Raw genomic sequence first — 18,824 nt, 5'->3', positions numbered from 1 at the left:
TTGTGACACATGCAAACATCAGTCTGGTGTTCCCTGACTAAATACCAGTAACTCAAACTGAATTAAGTTATTGTATATCACTTTAAATTCCTTGAATTTGGAGATCTGGTTTTCTTCTCTTCCCTCTGTTGTTTTATGGCTGTCATGATAAAGAACTTGAACTATCTTCCCTCTGGCACAGTATCCACTGCCAACAATGAAAGTACTAAAATTGTAAGCAGTCGGGCACTGTTGTTGGCTCACGATGCTATAATTAGTACCAGCTATGAAAATGTTGCTAGAACCATATCTCCATAATATGGCTGCTCACTTGATGTGTTTCTCTCATCTAGTACCATAATAATCAGAGGACAAATGTCAGGGGTTTTTTTGGGGGGGGGGAGGTGAGAGTTTGAGAGAGAGAAAAAAACGTTAAGAGGAAAAACATTTTTAGAGTAGTTCAACCTCTTTATATCAGTGCATTATTCATATTCCAGACCTAAATCATTTAGGGCTAAACTACATGTTACACACAAACATAATTTTAGCATTTTCTAAGACTGAAAATCCACTTTGGGTGATGCTAAGAGAAGTAGCAGAGAGGAAGGTGTGTGTGTGTTTTTAGTGCTTTCCCCACTCAAACTCACTTTAAGCAGCTTTCCCCGGCAGGTTTCAAAAGCAGCGGGTGCATTTGGGGGAGAAGTTGCCCTGGGGGTGGGGTGCGGGTTGGAATGGAAAAAGGATTGAACATCCCCTTCTCTCTGCTGCTTTCCGATTCTTCTTCTCTCCCGAGATGCTTTTTCACCTTGTGTGTAACATTTGCGTTTGGCTGAGTGCATGAACATGGGTGTCTTCACCAAAACCTTTTGTTTAACCTGGATGCCCAAAACAGGTTAAAAAAGCTGGCATCTGGAGTATCAAACTGCGGGTAAAAAATCTAATGCAAATCATTTCTGATGATAAAGCATTTAAGAATACCAAATAGAGCATGATGTTTATGAATTTTGAAAAGGGGATGGGAGGGTGATAGAGAATTTAAATCTAAAACTGATACCATGGGTGTCAAGTAGCATCCCTTTTAGATATCTAGGAGTAAGTGGACTCCTTTGCTTGGCATCGTAGGAGGTTCTTTAAAACTGGGTGCTTCAATTTGACAGATCTGGTGAAAGTAGAATCCAGCTACTGCTGGATGTTAGTTGATGTATAAAAGATCAGTCTGGTTACTGAACTTTCCAGCATTACATAAAAACATAATACTTGAAGAACATTTTACAAAGCATTTTCCCTCTAACCATTTTTGTAATGTATTCTATTTAAGGTTTTGTGTGTTCTTTCTGGGTAAGTTACGCTTTCCCTTCAACTTGAGCACTTTTGTTACTTGTTATTTTTATTACTGTTGGTCTTAACATTTATTTTATATATATATATTTTTTATATCTTGTAACAACAATTTTTTGTGAACATCTGTGTGTTTCCTACTAGTTCTCCCCCCTTCCCCCAACCGCCTTTTTGGACTAGATGAACTGATTACAAGCTGGCTCTTGGGAAGAATGTTCATTGGCACATACAGGAACGTGCTAGCAAAATGTACATGTATTGAGGTGTGTGTTTTTCTCTGATCTCAGTAGCCACCGTTATCCTAAAATAACCCGACAATATGACATGACTGAGGGTCAGTTCAGACATTCTAAAAATCTCCATGTGGAGCATCCCCCTATGTAGCTATGTGGAGGAAGGTATGTGTTATATCCTGCGAAAGTGTTGATGGGGACTTAGCAAGTAAAATCCTGGAAGCAACGCCCATCACATGGCCACTCTGGATCAGATGTTACCTCCACAAGGGTAAAGATGTCTCCATAAGGATGCTTCACATGAAGGGTTTTTGTGCATCTGAACTGGCCCAGGCTGCAACCTAGTTTTCATTTTCTAGCTCTTTTGACATGTGCATTAAATAGTGAGAAGTGATTTCATGTGGTAGTTATTTCTTTGAGACTAACAGCTGTGGATGCCTTTTAGCCATTGTGGGGGCGAGGGGAAATGGCATACTTGAGGCAAATTAAGTTGCAACGTTCACTCTGTGTCCCAAATAAAGAGTTTGCTTTTTGGCTTAACCAGTCTTGTACGCATGGATTTGATTCGCTGTGCTACTGCCATGAATTTATTATGTAACAATCCAGAGCAATAGAAGGGGGCTAAAGAGCACTGTTTTAATCTTGTCCAAGTTTCTCTATATTATATTTCATATTTTAAGATGTGGCAAGTCAAAATGACTGATATCTCTCTAAATTGTTTTATTATTTGTATGGACCTTATGTCATAGAACTCTGTGACAAATACTATTATTAAAATCTCACTCGGTGTCAGATGAAATCAGACCTCAAAGCAACAGTACCTTTTCTTTTGAGAGAAAAAGACAACCCATGTTGGCCATTAATATGAACAGAATTAATAGGGGCATGCCATTTCTAATTAATCTGAAATGAGAGATTTACAAAATCTGGCTTTTTTTTTCAAATAAAATCATAATCTATAATGATAACATGTTTTATGTTGACATGCTGCGATAGCCACATCTTAATATCCAACTTGTATAACGGGGTGAGCATGGAAGCAGCATTCAAGTTGATGATAGCACCACATACTGCACCCTTAGTGTAGAAACAACCGATAGTGTATGTTATAAAGAACAGGGTTTTCAGAGAAGCAAGGAAGGGTCAAACACATGAGTCTTAGGTGGCAATTGACTTGTGCCTCATTGCTGAAACGACTTTTTAAAATGCTTTCTTTTGTGGCTGATGTGGCTTCTTTCTGGTTTTTGTCTTAGCAGTGCTGTACACAATTTGTTTCACTTTATTGTATCTATTTGAGGTATCACAATAAAAGCTTTCAGTTGTTTTGTTGAATTAAAAACTTCTCTTTGTGGTTCCTTTCTTTAAAAACAGAGAGAAGGGTTGCATTTTAGCTACATGAGAGTGTGAGCAATATTTATAAAACTATCCGGTTTTTGTTAGAAGCTTTCATCGAACATAGCTGTGGATGTTTTAAAACTTCCCTCTACACCACTACCGATGTGTTTAACAAGCATAAAGGGTGGTTGTCAGTAGTTGCTGCTGATCTGGCAGAATATTCTCTCCTTCACTCACTCTCAGGTGGTATCAAGGCCAAGAATTAGAAGAAACAAACGGACCTGTAACTGTTCACTGTTCCAGCCAGCCATGTCCTCCTCCATGAGATTCCATTCCCCCTCCCATCCAATTTTCTTCCCCCTCCCCCACCAACAGTCAGTCAGTATTCTTGTCCTTGAAGTAGACTCAGTCCTCAATGGGATGGATTTTTTTTCCACCTTACGTTTTTTCCCCTAAAGATTTTTGTTGTACTTTTGCAAACCTTGCCTGGCTCCCTTGAACATATTGGTGCCTCTCTCTTGTATGTGAATGGCACTCGGGGAATAGCGATAGCTATTAGTATATATTATTATTTATTATTATTAGATTTATTAGCTGCCCATCTGGCCAGCTACCCAGCCACTCTAGGCGGTGTACAATAGCAACACAAAATAATAATATATGATGATTATATAATAATAATTATATAATATATGATTCTAATTCTCAGTCTGTAAATATGGGGTTCATCTGCTAACACAGATGCCTTCTTTATTTCTCAGGCCAGCCAGAAACATAGATAAGGATGGTAAGATTTCTTCTACTACTCATATTCTATTAGAGCTAGGTAGATGGTAAGGTGATATGAGTGGGGCATAGCAGTTTCAGAGTAATCTTAGTGAAAACATTAAAAAGTGGGGGGGGGAGTTTGACTACAAACACAAAGGCATAGACAAAATAAGTTAAAATGCATCTATAATTCATTTTATTGCTTGCCCTTGATTTTTACTTAGGGCTGCTTCTGTTCACACTTGATTGGTCAATCAATCATGGTTCCAGAATTTGGCATCACTTCCAGCCCACCAATGGTCGTCATCACAGGGAAGGAGGTAAGGGTTGAGTGTGTGTATGATTGTGTGTGCATGTGTATGTTTCCACCCCATTTCAGGGTTTCCCTTTATGTGTCTGATGATCTTGCCAGTGAGTCTTTAGAAGGCACCAAGGAGGGGAAGAAACCTCAAGATGCCCCAAACACTGCCTGGCCTAAGGTGTTTTGAAGAAAATCTTCCTCAGGGGCACTGTAAAGACACAAGACTCTGCACTTCAACTATGAGGCATCATTTGCAAAAGGAGTATTCAAAGAGCACAGGATGTTGTGATTTTACAGTGCGCCCAAGATTTTCTTTGAAGTGCCTTGAGCCAAACAGCATTTTGTGGATCTTGAAATTTCCTCCACTCCTTTCCATGGGTCTTTAGACCCATCTCAGCATGCCTCACCAGTGGCAATCTTAACCAATCTCAGGTCCTTATTTTAAACCGGGTTTGTGGTTTTATAGATAATGTTTGAAGGCTAGTTGTAGAGAGGGGAGAAGAGGGATGGGTGAATGTTTAAGATGAAAACTTTTCAATAAAGCCATAATTTTTTAAAAACAAACTATGTAAGCTGTTAGTGAGAGAGACCCACAGGTTGATAATACACTTTGTCCTAGACAGGAAATGCCACATAATGTGTATATTTTGGAGAAAATAGAACAAATCTTTGGCTTCAGCAACCAAGGGACCCAGTGCTAGTCTTTGAGTTTGCACTCTTATTCTAGGATCTTTTGAGATAATTTATTGTTGATGGAATAATACAATTTTAATAAAAGAATTGTAACTACCCTCCCCCATGGTGTGGAGAATGTGCATAGGGAGACATTTTTCTCCCTTTCATAATACTAGACCCCAGTGGGGCCATCCCATGAAGCTGAGCAGTGGGAGATTTGGGACAGAGAAAAGGGAGGACTCCTTCACACAGCACATAGTTAAACTATGGAATTTGCTACCACGAGATGTAGTGATGGCTGCCAAGTTGGATGACTTTACAAGGGTGTTAGAGAAATTCATGGAGGATGCTACGTCCAGCATCGGAGGCAGTATGCTGGGGAACACTAGTGGAAGGGTGCTTTTGTACTCATGTCCTGCTTGTGGGTTTTCCGTGGGCAGCTGTTGGCCACTGTGTGAACAGAATGCTAGACTAGATGGACCTTGGGCCTGATTGGGGGTGGTTTGACAAATTCCATCATAACCTCATTGATTTCTCATGAACTGGAAGCAATTTGTGCCTATCAAAATTTCCTTTGTGGTGGGAGTCTGGGGCGGGGGGAGGAATGATGATGCTGGTGGAGCAGACAATTTACATGGGGCTCTGTAGGCTTTGAGAAAGGTCAATCGGCATTGCAGACAACCTCCTTCAAGGACAGCTGCAGCATTGCTTGTTGTCAAAAAACCAGTCAGCTTGATGACTCAGACCTTTTCCAGTTAATGAGCAGCACCAAGTATTGTCTTGTAATTTCTCCTTTGTTGTACCCCCCCCCCCCACACACACAGTACGTTAAAGCCAAAGGGCCATTGTGAAAGAGTTTGCAGTCTGACCCTTACTAACCTTGACATGGCAGGAAGCTCAATGTTTAAATACAAGTCATCGGAAGAAGAAAAACAGGTTTTCTTTGCATGGTTATGCTATATCAGTTATTCCAGAGATCGCTGGTCATTCAGTATAATACAGTAGACATTCCTGATTCAGTTACAGGGGTGTGGTTTCAGTTGCCCATTAATTTCAAGGGGTAAAGCCTAGGCTGAATTTATGATGTGGGTCTGAACCTCAAGGATCCTAAAGTATAGGAAAGAAGGGCTGGGAAAAGCTTGGAGCAGCTGCCTGGGGCAGAGAAGAAATATATCAGCTCATTTCTTTAGACGTGCCTGAGTGCTGTTGGCTTTGAAAGGGGGAAGAGACACATTCATGAAGGAAAACTCTATCAATGGCTTCCAGTCATGATGGCTATACGCAGCCTCTGTGTTCAGAAGCACAATGCCACTGCATGCCAGCCCCTGGGAGCAACAATTCGTAGGCTGCTCAGACGCACCTGGGATGCTACATTAGGTAGGCCTTTGCTGTGATCTAGCTGGGTTCTTACGATCTTCTGATTTGAACTGAAATGAATAATCCACTTGGGCAGGTATGCCCAATGCAACTCCTTGAGTAACTGGTTCATGTAAGTGGCTCTTACTGTTGACGCAGCTGGATCTTAATCATAGAAATGATGGCCTTTTGGGGTGTGGGGGGGGTCTCTGGTGTGATTAAAAACTGCAGGGAGCTTTTCACAAAATTAGCTAACCACATTGGGGGAAAAGCCTGAAAATAAAACTGTTGGTACAATACATTTATATGGCATGGATATACTTGGAATACTGTGCAGAGTTCTGTTCACTCCATCTTAAGAGAGGGATATTGCAGAATTGGAGAAGGCGCAGGAACAGGCATTTAAAATGATCAAGGGGATTGGACAACTTCTCTAGTAGGAAAGGTTACATTGTTTGGAGAATGTTTTTGTTCAGGAAAGAAGACAGCTAAAGGAGGAAATAACAGGTTTTGAAAATTGATGCATGTTGTGGAGAAAATGGATAGAAAGAAGTTTTTGTCACTTTCTCATAATACTAGAACTGGCCTCTGGTGAATGCTTGATGTCAGTCTGCCTGCTATTTCCCTTGTTATTTAATCTCAAGTATTCGTGTATGGTACTGGCTTTCAGGATGTATGCCTTCCCTTGTATTTTTTTTTAAATCTCATGTATCGGTTAAAGTTATAGCTCCATCTGCTATATCGCTTTCACTGTCCAAGCAGTATGGCTCTTGCCTTCAAAAGCTCATGTCACAATGAGTGTGTTGTTTTCAAAATTGTCTTTGTTTTTATCAAGCAGATCATGGAATTCTGTGCCTAGTCCAGGCTTAGACGAGATGGTTGTGAAATCATAACATCGACACTAATTTGGCCTTTAATTTGGCCATCTGAGATGGCCTATTCGAGGCATTTTAATGCATGACACAAAAGCGCCCTTCACCCATTATCTGTAGATACACCAATGTGGACTGGAAAATAGGAGAGAGACATTTTAAAACAGAAGTTACGTTGTAGCCAATTTGGGCTCTTATGTTTCAGTGACATATGCGCTGGGTCATAATGTCTGCAAAAAGCCACAATTTCTTTCAATCACTCTTCCCACTTATGCTTTCTATTTTCAGCACTGTTGCTATCATTCTCCTCTTGGATGGGGGAAAGGGGAGGGGGAGGAGGGCAGCAAAACAAACACTTCCTTTGGAGCGTTATTTCCAGAGGGTGAGGTCATCATCAAGGCAGCAGTTTTTCAGCTTGGTGGAAGATGACAGAGATTGGATTGATTCAAGCCACATGCTGGGCTTAACAGTGAGTGAGACATAAACTGCACTGCAACAGTGGCTTATTATGATCTGATGAACTAGAGGCTGGGAGCTTACAGGTCTAGGCAAAAGAAAGCCTTTGCAGAGAGCCTTTGGCCGTTGCATACGGCAAGTGACGGGGCTAAAGCAGTGAGCATTGAATAGGCCAGAAAATCTGCCTGAGATCCTGACAGTTGCAAGCTACTTCTGTGGTATGGCTCTCCTGAAACACTTCTAGCAGCTAACAACACTTACAGGGAGGTTCCCCCACTGCTTTTTAGCTCTGCTAAGGGGAAAGTGGGTGTAGCTTTCTGGGAAAGCCCAGGTGAGCTGGATTTGGTCCCCTGGCCTGACATTCTCCACCTCTGGTCTAGATAAACCAGCAGAATAAACCATCACCATAGAAGTGGATTCGTCCACTCTTCTGTGTGTGGGATGTAGGAGGAGATTCTGGTGACTAGTTTTGTTTCTACCTTTCTGGTCTGAGAAATGGGGGAAAGGGACTAACAGAGCAAACATACAGAAGTGTCACAGCTTGGTAATGTATAATGGATACAAGTGGAACCCAGAAGAGTGAAAAGGAATCCTTTGCCTATTTTTTTTTAACTTTCCCCTACTTTGTTTTTCCTGTACCCAATATTGTGACCCTTTTAGGGAAAACTAAACTTATACAAAATTGATGTTGGTCACCTTGAGTCCACAGGAAAAGGATGGATATAAATATAATCAGATGAAACTGTTCAGATAAGATCTTCAGCAGAGGGCTATTTTCCCCCAGCAGTGGCACCCACATTTCTTCTTTGACATGCTTAAGTTCTCCATCGTAGATGCCCCACTGGGAGCACTGATATCAGCTGCTGCCATTCCCCCAGCTGGAATGGGAAGGCCTAAAGATTGATGCAACAAGCAGGGATTTGGAGGCATCTGCATCCATTTTCCACACTTCAGTCGCCAACTGTGTCTTTGCAGGAACAGTTCATCTTTAGTTGGAAGAACTAGCCAGATTGGACTCTACCCTCAAACCTGTGAACAGCACTTTTTAAAAGATGGTGCTGTCCATGGCGCTGCCAGCAGGCTCATCACTGGATGCAGCTCAGTTTGAATCCAGAGCGATAGCAACTAATGCAGTAGCTAGGAAGTGGATTGTAGAGACCAAAAGTGGTGGACCCAAGATCCAAGCGAGGTTGGGAAGTTTCCCTTTTGTAGGTGCCAGACTGTTTGGAAAACCGCTGAAGACAATCCTTATTGAAATCAGAGATGCACAGACACACAAAGCTTTACCTATGGCTAAGAAGGAGATCGTAAGACAAGATGGCAGAGGCCTTTTGGTCTCTACAAGAAAGCTTGTACCACACTTCTGGGGCATAGAAGTCCAAATGGAGTCCTCCAGCAAGGGATCTTCCTAAGGCCGTCTTCTCTGGATGCAGACCACAACGTGAGATACATGGGCCCAGGAGACTTATTCCCAGTGATGCTTATTGGAGGCGGGGGGAGGTATTCATTTGTTTCTTACTGCCTAAGAGAATGGAGATGTACAAGCCATCGTGGTCTTTAAATGGCTGAAGACATCTCTCAGGAAAAAGCACATTAGGACAGAAACCCTTGGATCCATAGTGGCCTCCTTCAACAAGCAAGCATCATCAATTTGAGGCATACCTTCACATTCCTGTCAGTCAGACCTAGAAGTCACTCTGCTTCTCCTATGACAGCTTTCACTTCCAGTAGAGGATTCTGCCATTGGATCTGACGTCAGCAACCTGGGCGGTTTGCTAAAGTCCTCATGGTCAAGATGGTGCAGCCAAGGAAGCAAGGCGCATACCTCTACTCATACTTGATAATCTCATCTGATTTCCATCCACAGAGGGTCTGTTGACACTCAGATCACTCCATCGTATCTTCAGGCATGTTGTAACCTAGGACAAGAACTCTCTCATCACCGCTCAGATATTTTATTGGATGTAAAGTGGTATATAAATCTTGTAAATAAATGCTCCCCTGGAACTTTCAAAAACATGCAGCATTAGTGTCATAATGCATGAAATTGCAAAATCATAAGCAGAATGCCAGTTGCATAATTTATGGTTTATTTCCCACTGATGTAGTTACCTTGACTACAGAAACTTTCTCTGTTGGCTTCTTTTGTCTCACCTCAGCCAAAATTGTTCACTTCTGTTGTTGCTCTAACCACATGATGCCCCCTCTACAAATTGCTTTACTGCCTTCTTGTCTGCTCCCGGATTCAGCACAACTTTTTGTCTTTACATTTAAAGTTCTCCATAATCTTGCCTTCCTTATCTCTCCACTCTCATTCCCTGACACATCTCTCTCTCAGTTCTGCACTCTTCTTAATTGGTGCTGTGCTTTTAAACAGGAGCTTGCTGAAGTTCTCTGAATTCCAGCTGAATTCCATCCAGCTCAAGTCTGTATCAGATTGTGAACTTTTTTCTTTTCACATGAAAATCTGTGCGTATTTTTCCAAATGTACACATCATTTGTGCGCGTCTTTGAAACGTATGCATTCTTCTCCCATTGATTAAAATGTGTGCATTTTTCAAATGTAGGCATGTTCTTGAACACATTCTTTTGGTCCACAAATCACATTACAAGCTCGGAGATGTACAAACTTCGACTGCAAATTGGATCCAAGTCCATGTTTGGTCTAGAGGGTGCAGACTGGGTAAATTCTGATCAAAAACAAACAAACTAATTTCTCATACATCCCCACTTGAGAAGATGCATCAATCTAAGCAGGTAAAGGTTTTCTTGGCCTGGAGAGAGCAATGGAATAATAATCTGCTAAGACCGGGCTGCTGTCAGGTGCTAGGAAGTTTGGTCAGCTGAAGCACAGAGTCCATTGCTTTTCAAGGGAGACAAGACACACCTTACGCTGCAAGTCACAGGATGTCATGTAAGCAAGCAACATACAACAGGCCGTTGGTTCCATGTAATTTCTATCTGGTGACTGAAAAATAAGGTCATAAGCCAAGGAGCGCTGTATTTCTTCTTCTTCCTGAACAGCCCGATCGATGTCTCCTTATGGATGTCAAGTTGCAAATTGAAAATTAAGCTGCAGAAAACTAGTTTTCTCCCATTTGCTTCTTATCTTTAGGTAATTCTGTATTCAGTTCTAGCTAGGGATGTCAGAGAATTCCACGACGGATCTCGGTGAGACCGCCCCCGAAATCCGTCGCGGAACGAAGCCCCGCCCCCCCCCACCCCATGAAAGCCACGTGAAACGGAGCATTTACCTGCTCCTGTCCGCGCTGCTTTGTGAATGGCGGCCATCCTGGCTGCCATTCGCTTCCTCCTCTTCCTAGCCGGTAAATATGTAGCCTATCACGGCAAACGCAGGGACGCCATTTGCATCCCTGCGGAGGCCCTGATAGGCTACGTAAGTATTTATGTAGCCTATCACGGCAGGGGGGAAAAAAACCCAGCGTACGCAAATGGTGGTGGCTACGACAGCTGCCATTTGCATCCCTGCAGGGCTGCCCAGCAGCCGGATGTCCGGCTGCGGGCAACTGGAGCCAGCTGGCGGCTCTGCGGCTTGGCCGCGGAGCGGAGCCAGACGGGCAGTATTCTGGGGGGAGGGACAGAGCACCTGCCCCCCACCACGGATGCCCCTGCGTGGAGTCAGGTAAGGGATTCGTACATCCCTAGTTCTAGCCAACAAGACTCTAGTCTTAGGAGTAGCTTGTGTCTAAATAGTTTTATTTCTTCTTCGTGGTCTCTGTGCATCACACATATGGGCTCTGCGCCTGCACAAAACCTTGATTTGGGAAATTTCTAAAGCTGAAATATTTTGGCAGGAACCCTCCCCCACCACCCCACTGCGCATGCTCCAGTGGGTTCTTGCCTAATCCTTCAGTTCTTCATCAACTGCCATTGTGGCAACACTCGATTCAAGGGACTTGGTCTTGACTGCGCTGAGGGAATTTCTCCGTTTTCTAACTTTCTCTTCCTATGGTTTTTCTTTCTTTCAAGTTTGTCATTTTGAGTGGTTTTTCTTTATTTGTGGGTTTTGGTGGTTGTTTGATCGCGTTGCACCTTAGAATCTGTGTTCCTGCTAAAAGCCGCAGCTTTGTCCTTCACGATACACTTCTTCCCATTTTTAACCACTGATTTGGCTACAACATTTATTCAGTAGCTTAATATTTCTGAAATAGATTGCTTCTCTTCAGCTTTTAGGCCCCAGGACTGCCTGCCAGGCTAGCTCCATCTTGGTTTTCCTTTCACCAGCAGGGAAAGACGTTTTCATTTAGACATGCTTTGGGATTTTAAGCTGCTGAGGTAGGTTTGAACTGGTTGTTTCATTTTTATCTATATGCTTTTATGTTGTTATAATTTTGTATTTTATCTTGTATTTCTTTCCTGTTAGCAGTCTTAAAAACTAATTGTAGCAGAAAGGCAGAATATACCTGTAATAATAAAGAAACCAACTGCAGTTCCATAGCATTTCCTATCAGGAAACCACCTAGTAAGAGGGCAGAGGTGCCCCAAACAGACCAGAAGATAATAAAGTAGGCAAAAGCAGCAGGATTGTTACTTTAGACCAGGAGTGGGCAGCTTGTGTCCCTCCAGATGTTTTGGTCTACAACTCCAATGCTGAGGGATCATGGGAGTTGTAGACCAAAACATCAGGAGGGTCACATGTTGCCTACTCCTGCTGTAGATCAGTTACAGGTTTGGGGGAGGAGGCTCTTGACAAGAAAGCCCTCCCAAGGCATCATCCTGGCCAGGAACTATCATTTGCTTCTTCAGAGAGCAGATAAACAAGTAGCAGCACCTCATCTTTGTGGCTGGGACCAATCCTCACTGGTGCTCAGGGAACATGAACTAATGTGCTGGTAGCTGCTCACCGCTTTGAGTGAGTAGCAATTGTGTCTAGTAGCTGCACCAGGTTTGGTCAGTGGCAGCAGATACCTATGTATGTATGAATGAATGGCAACTCCTGGGTGCCTTTCAGCGCAGAAGCCATCCCAAGGCGGCTCACAGCAATAAAATACCTCTGGCAGGCTGTGGGCGCTCAGCCCCTGCCTAGGAGACCAACCTCTGATGCTGCCCCCCACTTTAAACCTTAACCTGCTTTTTAAAAAATTGCAAACAGACTGAAGTTTGTTTTCCTCCTCAAATGTTGAACTTATAGTTTATGGAGAGCTGCAGCCATTTCCTCAAAAGAGCCCTGACTCCTGTAAGGATCTTTGAAAATATGGATGACTCATTTCCTGGCAAGAAAACAAAAGAGAAAACAAAGCACTGTATTGGCAGAACCCTGGAAAAAACTGCATCAAGGCACGCCAAGCCAATGAAAATGTAAACCTTTAATGAAAAGTATTTCACAGAATTTCTCCTGCTACAATTTTGTATCAAGGGACTTTTTTCATAAACAAGGTAGTACTGCAATATATAAACTGTTATTTTCTAAAGCAATATATACTCAGTTCTTGAGAGGGGATCTCGGCTTCTCACTGCAAACAACCACATAAGTATTTCACTGTCTCTTTTTGTGGTGTGGCTTTAAAGATTGCTTGATGATGGATGTGACTGATCCTGGTGAATTCAGTCTATACAAAGATAGCTTAAATATTCTGGTCAGACTCTTAAGGTGTCTGTGCATATAAACTGGAGCAGTGGGGGCCACCTTACCTTGTGCAGCCTTGAGCCAAGCGCTACAGTTTTGCTCCCCTGTTCTGGGATAGTGAATAAGAAGTAATGAACGAAAATCCAGGCGCTCTCTCTCTCAAATTATATCTTCCTGCTAACAGAGAATACTCTTCACTGATATCCTGCAATATGGATATCTAGGAAAAGTGTGTGTGTGTGTGTGTGTGTGGTGGGGGGTGAGATTTTATTTGCTTTATCTTTAATACTGCTTTTCTTATCATTCATTTGTACTGTATGAAAAAGACCTATACACATTAGCAAACCTGCCCCAAATTGGCATAAGACATTCCCTCAGCCAGCACCTTTGCTTTAGCGCAGACTTCCCTGACCTGGTGCCCTCCAGACCTGTTGGACTGCAACTTCCATTTTCCCCACCCAGCATGATGGGAAGCTAGCAAATGTGGAGCTTCGGCCCCATCTTAACTGCCATAACTCTGTCCATCTTCAGCAAGAAGGACAGATGACAAATTAAACAGAAATGCATGTACTGATTGGCACTGGTTAAAGAAAAGCTGCTTTGGGCAGAGAAGTAGCAGCTGGGAGAGAGGCTGCTCAAACTCCCTCACTGATCTTTTCTCCTTTGCAAATGGCAGAGGTTCCTTTTATCCCCCCAGCTGCTTTTCCTCTGCAGAATTCACCCTTCCAAAAACCCATCTGGAACTCCAAAGGGTGAAAAGCACTTTATGGGGCGGGAGGGAGGGGGGAGGATCTCGAATGAAAATCCTAGGTTTGAGTGCATTGGGAGAAAGACAGAGCAACACACTAACTAAGGAAGCAAGCCGTCTTCGACTTGTCAGACTTGGGGCCCATATTTCACCCTGACTTACAACACAGGACCCACGTTCAATTTTGTGTCCTTTACGTCAAGACTCTTCCTGTGGGGATCTCCCCCATTCTCTTTTCCTCTCTGTCCAAGCCCTGTGCAAATCTTTATATTCCTTCCCCAAGGCTATCTGCTTGCATTCAGTGACCTGGTTCCAATGACAAAGGCAAAGCAAAACCCCCTCCCCATGCAGTTCCACTACTCTCTGCTCTACTCTAGTGGTCACCAACCTTCCTGAAGCCACAGGCCATTTTTCTGGGGATGCCCTTACTGTGCTGCAGTATCTCCATCTGGCCTGTCAAAAAAACATGCCTAGCAAAAGCTAGTGGCTAACAGACTTGGAGGGCTCAGGCTAGCTGTCTGAGATAGGGCAAACAGGGCTGCAGCATTACCTGGACTTGCCTCTTTTTGAAACTGACATCTCACCTTGTGGCCAGGTGAGTTTTGAATCTGCATCTCTCTGTACAAAAGCAGCCCCTGCAGAGAGGTCTAGACTGCTGCTTCCTAAGCTCTTCAATACTTGTGAGATCAGTCAGCCAAAGGGGCTGAGCTGGAAGGGTATCCCTCGGAGAAAGGGAATAAAGTCTGGGTAGTTGATGGCTCAAAGGAACAGTGGTCGAGGAGGTGTGAAATGGAGAAGGATGCACAGGTGTTTATGAATCATAGTTGGAAAGGAGCAAGGGATTATATTAAGCCTGCAACAAGGGTACAAATCTAGTGATGCCGCCGCCGCCTCCTCCTCCTCCTCCTCTGCCTGAATCTGGCTTAAGTCTGGAATCAAACCTCGCAAATAGGACTTCATTCATCTGTTTAAGTGTCCTCTTACGTTCCTATGGATAGATTTGCTGAGCAGCCATGCACAAGAGTCATCCTTGAATCACAGAGTGCAGTCACTCACTGAAAAACAAAGGAAAGAAGAGAGCTGCCAAGGAAACAAAGTTAAATTAAGGAACGTTGGGAAAATGTCTGATTTGTGTCCGTGTGCACGCAGAGGCAAAATCTAGCCTCCTCCACTCAAAACAGTGGAGTCCGGGCTTGGCTATGGATGGGTTCTTTAGAGCTGGCCACCTTAAAATCGGCTACCAGGAGCTGAAGTCCCCAAAACCTGTGTTTTTCTTCTCTTTCTTTGCAGCTGCACTGGTGGATGGTCCGTCATCTTCTACTGCTCGCTTCCTATAATGGAAGTCACACAGTCAGGCTGATTTATTACATCTTCTGTCCCTCCCTTTATCCAAAAAAGCTCAGGGTGGTGTACAATGCCCCCCCCCCTTATCCTCACAATGACCCTGTGAGGTAGGTTAGGCTGAGAATGAGTGACTGGCCCACAGTTGCCCAAAACAAATGGGGAATATGAATCCTTGGTCTAACCACTACACTGCCTTCGTTCAACTCTGAGCATATACTGCAGCCTTATAGTTAGACCGCTAGTTCATCTAGCTAGTCCTGTCTGCTCTGAGTGACAGCAGTGCGGGTAGGCAGAGGTCTACCCGAGATCCTTTTTTAACCGGGGACTCTGGGGACTGAACCTGCAACCTTCTGTGTGCAAACTTTTGTTCTCCCACTGAGCTAAGGCCCTCCCCACCCTCATCTGCTCAGTGGCAGCACACTGAGCTTTGCTTGTGGCTAGGGGATGCTGGGCCAGAAGTGGCTGAAGTGCTGGCCTTGTCCAGGGTAGTTTAGAAAATTAAAAAGAAAAGCCGGTGTGAAATGGAAGAACAAAAGAGGCTCCAGCTATTAAACTGTAAGCAGGTATTTTAAACTGTGAGCTGCCTTGAGTGCACTGGCAGAAAGATGGAGTGACGTGCTAACCACACAAGCAAGCCATCTTCAACTTGTCAGACTTGGCAGCCCAACCTACAACACAGGACCAACTTTCAATTTTTTATCCTTTACGTCAGACTCTCCCCTTGGGGACCTCCCCCATTCTCTCTCTGATCTTCTCCCTCTCTCTGTCCAACTCCTGCTCAAATCTTTATATTCCATCCCCAAGGCTATCAGCTTGCATTCAATGACCTGGTTTGCATGACACAGCCAGCTTATCGAGGGTTATTTAATCAATGATGAGCTGTGGCATGTGCTGGGCATGTGCCATGGACATTTTGATTACACAGCCTACAACTGGGCTTATGAGAGGTTGCACTGTATCATCCGAACCCGGTCGTCGTGGGTTAATCAAGGGTTTAAACAGCTGTTGCTCAACCAATGAGCTGCAGTGGGGGTGAAGTGAGGGTTGTTTATAAACCTTGAATAACCCAGGAAGACCGGGTTCAGACGACAGGGCCACACACACTGCAGCTCACTGTGGGTTAAATAAGTCATGTTGTGTGAACCAGCCCAGTGAGTTCTATGTAACCTGACAGGCACACCTGCAGAAGCTGGGTCCAAACAAAGATGATGAAGGAGAAAGGGGCCAGGGCTTGGTAGGGAGAGCACTTGCTCAGCCCGCAGAAAGCCTGGTGTGAACCCCGACACCTCCAGCTTACAGGATCAGGTAGCAGGGCATGGGACAAAGCCCCTAGCCTAAGACACTGGAGGGCTACTGCCAGTCAGAGGAGACGGTGCTGAGTTGGGATGAGCAATGGTCTTGACTGGGTTGAAAGCAGCTTCGTACACCATGAAGACACGGCACTGCCTCACTTCTCCATGCAAAGGGACGCACAAGTTCAAGAAGGCCAAAAGTGCCAGGCACTTACGCTGCAGCTAGGTTAATGTACTTCCCGACCCCCTCGCGGTATGTTTTTGGAGTGTGATGCACCACTTTTGGGACCACTGTTTTGGTTTCCCCCTTTGCTGCCTTCTCCTCTTCCTGGGCCTTCTCTCTTTCTTTGGCAACCTTTGAGAAAACAAGCACAACCAAACAGCATTCCCAAAATCACCGAAGCAGGGGTTTCAAACAGACCAGAGGGCATCTAGACAAAAGACTAGGACCCCGGCAGACTAGCTGCCACAGGCGACTCTGTCTGTCCCAGGGAGAACTAATCCTTCCAGGAGCATGCACTGCCCACCAGTCTGTTGCTTTCTCGGTCTGGAGACAGCATCATGCACAGGACAGGGGGCATGGCTTTGCACCACATCTGTTGGACTGTGAATGAGGAAATACATAAAAATAAGTCCTGATGGAGGACACCAAAGATCCATCTAGGCCAGCGATCCCATTGCCCACAGCGTCCAGCCAGATGCCTCCAGGAAGCCCACAGGCAGGGCCTATAGCTCCTCTTTCCTCCCCCGGCACCTGGTATTCAGAAGTATCCCATTGGGCCATTGTGGCTGATGGCTGCTGTCACTCCAATACTCTATGAATTTTTCTAATGTATTTTTGGAAGACATCGAAGCCAGCAGCTTATCGCCACATCCTGCAGCACTTAAATCCCACAAGGAAAAGAAGAAGAAAAGAAAGTGTAGGGAGAGAAGAGCCAAGGCTGCCTAAAAGGTATGAAATCATTTCCTGCTTGAGGTCTTTGGTGCGCAGGCCTACTTAGGTTAATACTTCCATCATCACCTGAGCATCTGCCTCTTCATATGGGTCCACAAAAACAGTTGTTGACTTGATTCGTATTTCCTCCTGAGAACAAAAGGGGGGGGATAAGTATGATGCGCTTCACTGAAGTGGTGTCATTTCCCTGAAGTTCGGTTTAAAGGATGAACAAGCAGGACACACAGAAGGTGAGAGACGTTTTTAGTTCTGACTGGGCAACTTTGTGCAAGTGATGCTATTATACCTTGGGACGGTCAGTTTTCGGATCACTCTCCACATTCTCCATTGCTGTCAGGGTCTCAAAACCACCGACCACTCTATATAAAAAAAAGAGAACAAATATGCAAGGGAGGAAAAAATTACCTCAGCTTTTTAGAGGAAAAAAACGCAGTCTCTAGACACAGCGTCTGCAACAAGCCTCGCACAATGGCAATCGAAGAAGAACTGAGGGAATAAACGGGAAACCATTAGGGACATGCGGGGGAGGGCAGCAGGGGAGGGTTCCCACCAAAATTCCTCAACTGTAGAAGGTTCCCAAATCGAGGCTCCATGCTGGCACAGAGACCATATGTGTGGATGCGCAGATGACTGCTCCAAGTACCACAGTTACAAGGAAGCAACCTGTCCTTTCAAAACCAAGCGAAAGGACACATCCCACCCCTTCCTGGTATGTAGCCAGACTGAGGTCAGGGCGCACAGTGGGAGCTTTCACAGGTCAAATGTGAAATGGCAAGCCCTAAATCAGGGGTGGACAACTTGTGGCCCTCCAAATGTTTTGTCCTACAATTCCCATTATCCCTCACCATTGGCTAGGTTGGCGAGGGCTGATGAGAGTTGTGGGACTTCTTTCTATCTAAATACGCATAGGCGCGCACCCTAAATTTATGTACAAGGGTCAACAAGGGGAGACGGCCTTCTCAGTGGTAGCCCCCCGATTGTAGGATGCTCTCGCCTGTGAGGTCTGCCTGGAATCAACATTGTCATCTTTCCAGTGCCAGGTTAAGACTTTCCCCTACTCCCAAACATCTGATGGGATATGGTGGGGCTTTTAATGTTAGTTGTTTTATCAGGTCCTGGTATTTTCTTGTGAATACTTTTAGTTGTTTTAAATTGTTTTGAAGTTTTTGTATGTTAAAAGATTTTACATTATGCTTTTATTATGTTGTATTTTGGGTTTTGATTTTTGTGAACCACCCAGACAGCTTTGGCTATTGGGCAGTATAGAAGTGAAATACTTGAAAATGATATGAAATGTGAATGAAATCAGATGAATCTGATGGCTCTGTGGGCTTGCCTTTATCAGTTGCTCTGCGAATGACACCCTTCAAACCTGGCACTATGCTGTCATCCATCAAGGCAATAAGGTAGAACTGTAGGTGCCAGAAGCAGGGCCTTTACAGTGATGACCCCGGGGCTGCAGCACAAACTTCCACAAACCTTAGGTGCTGAGTCAGGCCACTTTCCTTGCCTTCCCAAAAGCTGAAAGGTACCTCACCTTTTGCTGGCTTGGGGTTTACTAAATTTCACCAGGATATTCTGAGTT

General features: G+C 44.3%; 1 protein-coding gene and 1 long non-coding RNA gene across 7 annotated transcripts in view; one reads left to right on the top strand and one right to left on the bottom strand.

The window, feature by feature from the left end:
* The window catches only part of PPIL2 (peptidylprolyl isomerase like 2), a 109,386-nt gene that overhangs the window by 16,684 nt on the left and 73,878 nt on the right, over positions 1-18,824 (bottom strand). For 2 of the 6 annotated variants that reach the window (XM_084820496.1, XM_084820497.1), the window contains exons 15-18: positions 17,526-17,598; positions 17,306-17,368; positions 16,500-16,639; positions 12,621-14,979 (exon numbers count right to left, since the gene is read on the bottom strand). In XM_084820496.1, coding sequence (XP_084676622.1) covers positions 14,886-14,979; positions 16,500-16,639; positions 17,306-17,368; positions 17,526-17,598 — 370 coding nt within the window. In that variant the 3' untranslated portion in view covers positions 12,621-14,885. Of the gene's footprint in view, positions 1-11,300; positions 14,980-16,499; positions 16,640-17,305; positions 17,369-17,525; positions 17,599-17,644; positions 17,726-18,824 lie in introns of those variants that run through there. The other 4 variants (XR_014785812.1, XR_014785813.1, XM_084820494.1 and 1 more) reach the window with 4 other exon arrangements.
* Positions 1,135-12,541, top strand: LOC146336097 (uncharacterized). The gene is made up of 5 exons (XR_014785815.1): positions 1,135-1,580; positions 3,647-3,672; positions 3,878-3,973; positions 11,501-11,609; positions 12,466-12,541. It is a non-coding gene; the product is annotated as an uncharacterized LOC146336097 (long non-coding RNA).

This window comes from Heloderma suspectum, chromosome 13 (assembly GCF_057233095.1).
Source record: "Heloderma suspectum isolate Gila_16-S chromosome 13, 16-S_ref, whole genome shotgun sequence".
NCBI classification, from domain to species: Eukaryota; Metazoa; Chordata; class Lepidosauria; order Squamata; family Helodermatidae; genus Heloderma; species Heloderma suspectum.
This window is presented reverse-complemented; position numbering and strand designations above follow the sequence as displayed.